This window comes from Mobula birostris, chromosome 6 (genome assembly GCF_030028105.1).
Source record: "Mobula birostris isolate sMobBir1 chromosome 6, sMobBir1.hap1, whole genome shotgun sequence".
Lineage (NCBI taxonomy): Eukaryota > Metazoa > Chordata > Chondrichthyes > Myliobatiformes > Myliobatidae > Mobula > Mobula birostris.
Window position 1 is genome coordinate 75533211 of NC_092375.1, and position 10766 is coordinate 75543976.

Sequence of the window (10766 nt, forward strand, 5' to 3'; positions counted from 1 at the left end):
TGCTCTCACAAACCCCCCCCCCCACCCCCACATCTTCAAGAGACACTGCCTCAAGGAGGCAGCATCTTTCATAAAGGACCCTCGTTATCTGAGAGATGATTTCTCATTATTACCATCGGGGTAGAGGAGCCTGAAGACTCTCACTCAATGATTTAGAAAAGGTTCTTCTTGTCCTTTGAATGTTCCATGAACCTAATCTCATTATTGCTTTTTGTGCTATTTATTTTAATAATAGCTTTTTGTCTTTGCACTCTTCTGCAACCATTTACGTCAAAGATAATAAATCTGATACTGATTCACATTGATAACTGATATCCAAGTTGATCATTTGGTGACTGCTCAGATTCAGTTTGTATTTCTTGGGCATGAAAGTGTGCTGATACCTAGAATATGAACAGCTGGCCCTTCAATATTTTCAGTCATTTTAAAAGAGAGCCAGGGTGACATGTTTGAAAGGGATAAACTACTATTTTTAATATGGATGTAACAGTGGCAGATGTGAGGTTGTTGGAGGCAGTTGAAAAAGAACCTGAGGTGAATAATTTTTCAGATTTAGACCTAGATTGTGTTTGTTATGGAGTGAATGTAAATGGGGAAAAATGGAAGTGGCAATTTAAGTAATTAGGTATGTCATTCATATTTTCCTGATTTTTTAAATTACTTCAAATATTTCTCTATCACATCTTTATCTGTTAGCTGCATCTTCTCAACATTATTTATCTTGAAACATTGCAACCTATTTACTGATGAAATCTTTTCTATGAAGTTTTTCTAAGCTCCTGTTGCCTCTTTTATGTTTCAATCTCTCAGTATCTTGGCTATACTTAATCTCCTTTGCACCCCTTAACCTCCTTGTGTCACTAAACATTCTTCACCTCACCATTGGCAACTGTGCCTTCAACTATTCAAACATTATGGTCTTAAAAATTCTTCCCCTTTCATCTTCTTTAAGCTCTTATTTAAGTTCCATCTCATTGATCAGTCTCTTTGGTGAGACTCTCCCAATACCACCTCCTGTTTTGCTATCAGCCTCTATCACCTTGATGCAGCACTATTAAGTCTTTTCCTATGTTAAAGGTACTCAATGAAATTGACCAATGGAGTGGAAATTGGAATTTTTTTTTTTGGCTTGCTGGTCGCTGCTGGAGTAACAAGTCTTTCCCGGTGCTCCTAGTTTACTTCCTTTTTTGTTTCCAACCTTTTGAAATATTACTGTTAAACTTGTTATTATCTTACTATGGCTACCAAAGCAGTTTTGGAATCTATTACGGGCTTGCTTCAAAAGCTTACTGACGAGTTTCTTCAGTTCAGAAAAGAAGCATCGGCTGATTCACAACAAATCAGCTTTGAAGTTAAACTAATAGGTACAAAACTGGATGTTATTCAAGAAACTTTAATCAAGCATGGTAAGAGGATAAAAGAGCATGAAGAGATTATAATGATACTGGATAAGAAAACTGATGATCTGCAAAAGCTGTATGAAAAACAATCCAAGTCCAATGGAAAACTGAGACAGAAGATTATTGATTTGGAAAATAGAAGTAGGAGAAACAACTTATGAATCTTGGGACTTAAAGTGTTAATGGAAGGAGCTAATCCTAAGGAATTCTTTGCAAACCTTCTGATGGAATTATTCCAAGATATTGTACCGTCTTTACCTTTGATTGATCGTGTTCACAGATCACCTACTTATAGATCAACTTCAGAATCAAGACCAAGATCAGTCATTATATGCTTTCATGAATTTCAAATAAAGGACCTTCTGATTCCTGAATCCCGTTGGAAAGGTATGATTGACTACAAGGGTCAGAAGATTCACATTGTTGAAGATTTCTCATCGGAAGTTATGGAAGAACGTGCTAAGTTTAAAAAAGTTATGGCGGAACTTTATAGCAAAAACTTCAAGCCTTCTCTTCGCTCATCTGGCTCGGTTGAGAATTACAATGCAAGATGGCTCAAAGAAATGGTTTCTTATGAATGAAGAGGCTCAGAAATTTTTAGACTTAGAAATATAACTGTTTAATATTTTTCAGTATGAATAATTGCTTTTGTTTGGTAAACCTGAACAAGCGCTTTTTTTTTACTGCATTTCGCTTTGTCTTGGTTGGAACAGTAATCCAGGCTTTTCTGGGGGGATGATATTAGTGGGGGTAGGCGTCGGCTGCCGTTTGGCCTATTTTCTCTCTTTTGGAGGAGGGAAAGGGATGGGGAGTTCTTTTTTCTTGACGCTGATTTGGAAATTTAGTCAATTCTGTTGCCTAGTTACCATATCTCAAGGTTTATTGTTTGGTTTTAATATACATTCTTCTGATTGTTACTTTAACCTTCCTTATAAATAGTTTAAAAATGGATCAAAGTTTTAACATGAATGGGCTAAATCACCCTGTGAAAAGAAATAAGATTTTTGCCTATATTAAAAAACTTAAGGTACCAAATGTTTTTCTTCAAGAAACTCATGTACGTAAGTGTGACAATTCACACCTTTTTAATCGATGGAGGGGGATCTCATTTCCATTCTCCGTTTCAGGCCAAAGCCAGAGAAGTTTCGATCCTTATGGACAATAAATTTCCTTTGTTCAACATAAAGTAATTTCTGATACTAATGGGTGTTTTGTTATAGTATCAGGGAAGCTAGATAACAAATTAATGGTATTTGCCAATGTGTATGCTCTGAATATAGATGACCCAGGCTTCTTTGAGCATTATTTTTCATTTTTGCCAGATTCGAGTCTGTACACATTGGTGATGGGAGGAGATTTTAATTGTTGTTTAGATCCAGCTTTAGATCGTTCATCTTCTAAACTAGTGATACCAAATAAATCAGCTGTGTTTATTAAATCTTTTCTAATGAAATGTGGTATTGTTGATGTTTGGCATTTTTTTTTCATCCAGTAGACAAGGAATATTCATTTTTCTGTCATGTCTATCATACATATTCCAGGATTGATTACTTTTTTATTGATAGCCAAATGATTCCATTAGTTCGATCCTGTGAATATAAAGAGATTGTTGTCTCAGATCATGCTTCTGTGCTCTTATCTTTAAATCTCCCTGGCCTCCTTCAAACAAACAGGTTTTGGCATTTTTATCTAACTTTGTTATCTAATAAAGATTTTTTAAAGTTTATGGAGAGGCAAATTACTCTTTTTTGAAGAGAATACGTCAGAGGAGACTTCTAGTCTTATCAGATGGGATGCCTTTAAGGCAGTGGTCCCCAACCTCCAGGCCGCGGACCCATACATTGCTGCGAAGCATGCAGCGGTGGCTGGAATGCACCCAGCACATCTTTAATAAAAAAGCTGAAATGAACAAGCTAATTAATTAGGTGCTGCCCGGCACGTAAATGTCAGCCCAGATTAGAGGCGATGCATTTAAGCTTCAACCTGGCACCAGACAAGGCTGTCCGTTGAGTCCTTTGCTTTTTGATCTGGCTTTATAACCCTTAGCCATGCCTTTCGAGAATTAATGATATCACTGGTATTCTAAGGAGAGGCACTATCCACAAACTTTCGCTTTATGCTGATGATCTATTGCTCTTTATTTCTAATGTTGAGACTTCGTTATCCCATGCACTTTCTTTACTCTCCTGTTTTAGCCAGTTCTCAGGTTATAAACTGAATTTACATAAGAGTGAACTTTTTCCTTTGAATAATTGGATATCAACTAATTCTTACCTTCCTTTTAAAATTGTAAGAAACCAATTTAATTAGGTATAACAATTACTGAAAACTATGTGTTATTTAAAAATTTTCTTACCCTATTGGATTATGTAAAAAGGACACTATCAAATTGGTCGCATCTTTCGTTATTATTGATTGGTTGAATTAATTCTATTAAAATGAATATTTTACCTAAATTTGTATATCTTTTTCAGGCAGTACCTGTTTTTAATCCCTAAATCTTTTTTTGATTCTCTTATATCATCCTATATATGGAAAAATAAGCATTCTAGACTAAAAATTAATCTTCAGAAAGCTAAAAAGACTGGAGGGCTAGCTTTACCAAACTGTAGGTTTTATTATTGGGCAGTTAATATACGTAATCTTACATTTTGGTTATATTACATTAATCGTGAGGATTGTCCAATGTGGGTTTCTTTAGAAGCTAACTCTGTTAATAAATTTTCTATTATTTCTCTTCTTGGATCCTCACTTCCTTTATCCCTGAGTAAGTTAACTGACAATTTTGTAGTTAAATATACTATGAGAATTTGGGTACAGTTCCAAAAATACTTTGGCTTATTGAGATTTTCTCTTTCAAGTCCCATTTTTCTAATTATTTTTTAAAATCTTCTATGATAGATGGGGCTTTTAAAGAATGGGATAGATTAGGTATTAAATGTTTCCAGGACTTGTTTGTGGAGGGAAGTCTCCTTTTGTTTGAGCAACTGTCAGCTGAATATAGCTTACCCAAAACTCACTTTTTTGATACCTATAAATAAGACTTTTTACGGTCTCAAATATGTACAGTTCCTAAAAGTCCTGATAAGAATCTACTAGATGTAATTTTTAATTTGAAACCTTTTTATAACGGATCTATATCTAATATTTATAATATGTTGCTGGGAAAGAGAAGTGTTCCTTTAGATAAAATTAAAAATCTTTGGGAAAAAGATTTATAGACTTGAATTTCTGAAGAAACTTGGAATGAAATTTTTAAATTGGTTAACACTTCATTGTTACGCGCTCACCACTCTCTCCTACAATTTAAAGTGGTCCATAGGGCCCACATGACCAAGGATAAGTTGTCTCGCTTTTATTTAGATATATCTCCTTATTGTGATAAATGTAATAATGGAGAAGCTTCACTCATTCATATGTTTTGAACATGCCCAATTCTTGAAAAGTATTGGAAAGAATTATTTCAAACCTTCTCAGTACTTTTTACAGTAAATTTTAAGCCTAATCTTTTGACTGCTTTATTTGGTATTGTTGGAGGAAAGGATATTATTTTGGAGAAAACTGATTTGCACATTTTGGCTTTTATTTATCTTATGGCTAGGAGGGTGCTCTTGCTTAAATGGAAAGATGCGGTCCCGCCCACTCACGTTCAATGGCTGCGTGATGTGATGTCATGTTTAAATTTAGAGAAGATTCGGTGTTCAATTTCTGAATCTAATCAAGACTTTCAAACATTGTGGGGACCTTTTTTGAACTATTTTCAAAACCTCTGATTTGCCGTTAAAGCACAGATATTGGCTAATAATATACTTATTTTTTCATTTTTCTTCTTTACTAATCAGCTTCGGTCTTGGTAGTGGGTTAGATTTTTTTCCATATAATAAATTTACTAATTTCGATATTATGAATTAATCAATTTGTATGAATATAGAGTAAGGAGTTTGTATGTGCTAGTCAGTATATTGTATTTGATATTTCTTTTTTCTTGAACTCTGTATTCTCCTATGTAGAAAATTAATATAAAAAATATTGAAAAGAAATTGAAATTGGCTTGGCAGGAGGGTGTGTGCAGTAAAGGTGTATTTGTACAGTGACACATCTATAATCTAATGATTATATAACTTCTTCAGAGTTCTAAGAAGGAAGTAGAAGAAGAGAGTTCGTCACTCCAAACACTGTCCAATGGAAAAACTGGCAGGTAAGGACAAAGTCAGACAACTTCAAAATATGAAGTCATTTCTCACTTTTTCTTGTGTTCTTTCAGATCTTTTCAAAACCATCTATGTTCAATTTAATCCATTGCAAATATGATTAGAATGAATATTGACTGTCAGAAGCAAACATCTTTATGCTATGAAACAAATTTAATAGTATTATCCAATTTTACAATGTTTCAGATAGTTAATTTAATAATTTGTATTTGGCATTTTGCTTTTGAAATGCCAACAGAAAGATGTCTCTTAAAACTATAACCACATTGGTCAATGAAGGAGCTTAACCCCCCCAAAATGCTCGTGACTACCTTTGACAGTTCCCAAAGCCAAGGTTAGAGCTTTGCCAACATTCAGAAACGTTCATAAGTTATTTAAATTACCACAAATTTCAAAATAGATTTTTTTAAGCAAATTAATGAAAGCAATTTTACATATGAAAGCTAAATGTAAAGTAGAAAAAATGCCCTTCCTTTTGCCTTCTAATTTTCTTCTTTATAATCCACATTGAAATCATTGACGACTCAGATCCTGAGACAGGCGTGACTTGCCATTTAATTCAAAGGCTGTTCCTTCCATTTCTAGGTTCTATACAGGCACACAGGAAAAACATGGAAGGAACTGATGGGTTCAGCCTTTCACTGTACATGCTGATAAGCTGGTGACTGATTGCACTTTTCCAGTGCTCAGCATGATCTGGAATGTTGGAATTGCACATCGATAGCTCATACCAGTGTGTAAAATGCAGCAAATGTGAGCATTATTTCCATGCTTTTCCTCACATCAGTTCACCCAACCAACCCATGAATCACTAAGGGATCTTGCACCATGCTGTTAAGAAGACTATGATTTGCATAGACATTGTTTTGATAAATATACATCTTTTCACTGACTTCCATTGATTTCACTAGGTAATGGCCTCTAGCTGTGTGAGAGCAGTGAGGCATGGAAAATACAACAGTATAGCACAAAAACATGAGGCCAACTCAAACTACTGCGCATGATCCATATCCCTTGTTGCTTCTCTTGCGTAACCTGAGATAGTTTAATCCCCAGGGCCTGATGGTATCTATCTCAATCTTATGCGGTAGACCCAACACCACCACCACCTTGATTTCATCATACTCAAGACTGCTATCATACCCCATAGTGATCTCCCTTGTTCTTCTACCTGATGAATTCCAGTACAGGAGTGCACTTGCCGACATTAACATCACATTTACCAGGCTCACATTTTATTTATTTTTTGGTAACATCAAGCCTTGATCAATGAGAACAGGAACTTGGCTTTCAGAATTTTATATTCGAGTACCACCAAATATACTGTTTTACTGAGCCTATATCCAGTGAACGTTGCTGCTTGCCCACTGATTTCTTACATCAACTTTCTTTTTACAGTCCTGCAGCCTCACATGAAGAAACTGATGATGCATTCTGGTGAATTTGCCGTAGCAACAGATCTTTAATATGGATCCATCACAGAATTGATTTAAGCTACATTCAGCATTTTTTAAATAAATTGTTTATTTGAAATTTTATAAATCTTATACCTTAAGACAGTTTTTCCAAAAATACTTACCCTGTTGGTAACTTTTTTTTAATGTAAAGGTCCTATAATAGAATGATTGGCAAATAAATTTAACCTCATGCATAGCTGGACAATCTTGAGAGATTTTAATTTATTCATTTAGATTTGAATTCTCAGTTACTTTGTCTACCAATAGATTTATGTTTACAGCTGGACTGACTTGCCACAGGTTGGTGACAACAGGAAAATAAATGCAGAGGAAGCTAATTAAAAATGGTACACAGTTCAAGAAAGAAAACGGATATAAACATTTTAAAATCAAGGTAATGAATTGAAATATTAAATCTGGAGATAAGACCAGTAGCAAGCTAATGCATTTTCACCCCACGGTGTTAATTGATTGCTTCAGCTGTAATAAGTAATTAACTATTTTGAAAGGGAACTATATAGGAAGCTGCTTTCACTTACAATAGAAAATATCAAGTTTACTATAAGATTATAAAAGTGGTGAGTTATAGAAAATTATTCTACATGATACAATTTCATTAGATAAAAATGTTTTGCTTAAGCAACAAAGCAGTAATGTTCTGTTATAGTAACAAAACCTTAATTCTTAATTCAAAGAAAGCATCTCAGAAACACACCCACATGCTTAGCTTATCCAACAATACATTTAACTGTATTGCCTTGGAAACAAAGAACTTAGAAAAGCATAATGAAACTACTTTAAACATTTGAACAGTCTTAAGAGCTTTTAATCAATTGTTAATGAGTTAGCACAGCTACTAAGAAAATTTAAAACTATATTTCCACAGTCTTGAAATAAAACCTTTTTTTTCTTTTACCTTGCATGTATTAATGAAGTGCTTTTTTTTTACCTGGTTAAACTTGCACATTGATTTGACATAAAGCTATATATTATAAACATTAATAAGAAATGGAAAATAAGAAATTAAATGTCACACAACACCTATTGGGTTGACTGTTAGTGGAATTTGTCATAGGTAGGTTTTCCGGGCCAACAGTATGAAAGATTTTACTGCAGCATTTAACAATAAAACAATGTTAGATACAGAAATAAAAAAATCTACAAGCATTAATTTTTTTGCATGTGAAAAATATGAGAATGTTTAGTAAAAAGATTCTAACACCTTAAAAACATTGTTTCTGTTTTTAAAAAAAACTGTACCAGATGTGACACTATTCCCCTTACGGTACTGGGCATGAACTAGAACTATATATTGAGTGGTGCTGGTTAACTTCAGCTATAGTAAGCATTCTAAAATTAAACTTCATATTTAATATAAAAGAATGGTTAACATGTTAGATTACATTTATTTTCTATTTGCAGATTAGCAACACTGAAAATACTTGGGCAAGATGTATTAAAAAACAGTTATAATTAGACTATCTAGAAACTTATATTTGCTAATGGAAGTGTAAAGGTCCTGGTCCACAATAATAAAGCGGGAAATTACTGTACACAAAATGTAAGGGTTCCACTGCAAGACTATTAAAACGTGGTGGTATCTGCTTTGATTTCAGAAGTGAACTTTCATCTTTTTCTACTAACTTTCTTAGTGTGCATTTCCTTGCAGTGCATATATAATGTAGGTTTCAGGTGTGCAGTAAATTTAGTTCATTCACAGGGAAACAAAAGTTTCAGCTAAGACTAATAATAACTTTTCAAATGCTGCCCCTCCCTCTGCAATTTCATATGGAATGAAACCATAAAACAAGTCCTCTTTCCTAAGAGGCTTATGAACTCAAAAGATCTGTAATACAAGAATTAATGCAAACTGATCATTGTAGATGTTCAGTTTTGTAATTAGCACTTTCATATCTGCACTACACAGCAGCCTAGAGATTTGTCACGGCTGCTAGATTATCTGTTGAATGGCTCTGATGGTAAACGTTGGACTGTATTCCTCTTATGTGTAAGAATTCAGTCGCTCTTTTGATCGGGAGGCATGGATATCGTGGAGTTCCTGCTCTTCCTTCATTTTGAGATCTTGATATATTTGCATTTTGCATGCATCCTTCAAGTACGCCCAGTTTGCAGACAAAATCATGAGGAAATGGATCTGGAAGAGAAGGGTGAGGAGGATGGCTAGTAAGCATGTCAAGATGCATATAGCATGCTGCTAGTCTGATTACTCTGAGCTTGTTATTAAGACATAGTTATAATGAAGGGTAACATTAGTGATAGTGACATTCTGGATAATAAGACAACCTCAGTGTTATTTGGGATCACACAAAGACAGCTATGAACACATCTTTGATATGAAAGCTAATTTATGAAGAAGTGTCAGAAAATAAGTCTTCCTAGAAAATTGTTCAAGTTTTCTGCTTCCTGAAAATGTTTGGAAAATCATGAGGCTTTGTTTTTTGCAGATGCAATTTTCTCTGTATGTGTATGCAATATCATAAGCTATAATTGATACTTATCTCCTGAATAAATCCTAGATAACTGCAGGCTACATTTTATTTGAAACATGGATACGAGTTTGAACATGAAATAAATTAGAGATGTAAAGAGCATGCAACATCTAGCCCGCACATCTGCAAATTATGGATAAAACAAATGTCCTAGGGAAGATGTATCCATATTTCTGTCAGTAACTGCAACCCTTGTAACAGCTTTCAAAAAAAATTGACCAGTAAGAACATGCTTTTATCTTTTGAAAGCTGCTTAAAATGATAACTGGTTGAAGAAAACAATTAATCAGACTGTTCAATTCTTAGAACTTGTGCTAAAATTGGGAGAATTATTCCACAGACTAAAGTAATCATACCTTTCAGTTATCAGTGTGCTTAATGACTAAGATGTTATGTGCTTTTCCACTGGAAGGCCAGATTCAAAGGAGGTGATGTGGTCTTAGAGGTGAAAGGGAGTGGTACTAGGAGTCCCTAACCTCAAATGTGAATGGGGTCTTAATAAGTCAGGACATAGAGACATCATAATGTTTAACTGATAAATGCCATGTTACCCTTTATCGTATGATGAACGAGTACTACTCCATGTTCAAGATCAGCTGTAAGTAGCTTTGCGATGTGCAAAGACATAAGTGGCTCAGCATCACTACAAAAACCCTAAATGGCCAAGTCCTTAAAGAGATGATGGCCATATCTCTGAAAGCAGACCCCAAACCCCTGAGAAGAGGAGGTGGCATGTGAAAATGTCACCAATTTATTCTCTCCTTTCATTATACATGGGTCAAACAAAAATCTTGGAACACCTTGTCCAATAACACAGTGGGAATACTTTCATGTGATTATCTGCAAAACCTCAAGAAATAATTTCACAGCCACTTTCTCAACGGCAATTAATCCTGATATCATTAGCAATGCAAGATTCCTTGGAAGAACAAAATAAATGAGAGAGCTGAGACCATCATTGACATTAATAAATATGACTTGCATCAGAAAATTGAACTTGGAGAAATTAAAAAGACTTAAATGAGGAACATACTGAAAAACCAAGCAACAGAGAACAGGGATGTAGATGCAGTGTAGATTTATGGACCTATTCTTTGGGAATCCCAAAAGTATATTCCATCTCCATAGTTAGAAATTAGACCAAATAATTTAAAGTTTCAGTATAATCACAGAGTTGCCATCCGAATC

At 34.5% G+C, this 10766-nt stretch overlaps 2 protein-coding genes across 15 annotated transcripts in view; one reads left to right on the plus strand and one right to left on the minus strand.

Moving 5' to 3' along the window:
- Positions 1-10766, plus strand: part of ofd1 (OFD1 centriole and centriolar satellite protein) — a 107347-nt gene that overhangs the window by 94977 nt on the left and 1604 nt on the right. For 7 of the 9 annotated variants that reach the window (XM_072260676.1, XM_072260670.1, XM_072260677.1 and 4 more), the window contains 2 exons: positions 5531-5598; positions 7010-8542. In XM_072260676.1, coding sequence (XP_072116777.1) covers positions 5531-5598; positions 7010-7052 — 111 coding nt within the window. In that variant the 3' untranslated portion in view covers positions 7053-8542. Of the gene's footprint in view, positions 1-5530; positions 5599-7009; positions 8543-10766 lie in introns of those variants that run through there. The other 2 variants (XR_011886349.1, XM_072260678.1) reach the window with 2 other exon arrangements.
- The window catches only part of gpm6bb (glycoprotein M6Bb), a 191650-nt gene continuing 188039 nt past the window's right edge, over positions 7156-10766 (minus strand). For all 6 annotated transcript variants that reach the window (XM_072260680.1, XM_072260684.1, XM_072260685.1 and 3 more), the window contains one exon: positions 7156-9223. In XM_072260680.1, the coding sequence (XP_072116781.1) occupies positions 9071-9223 (153 nt within the window). In that variant the 3' untranslated portion in view covers positions 7156-9070. The remainder of the gene's footprint in view (positions 9224-10766) is intronic.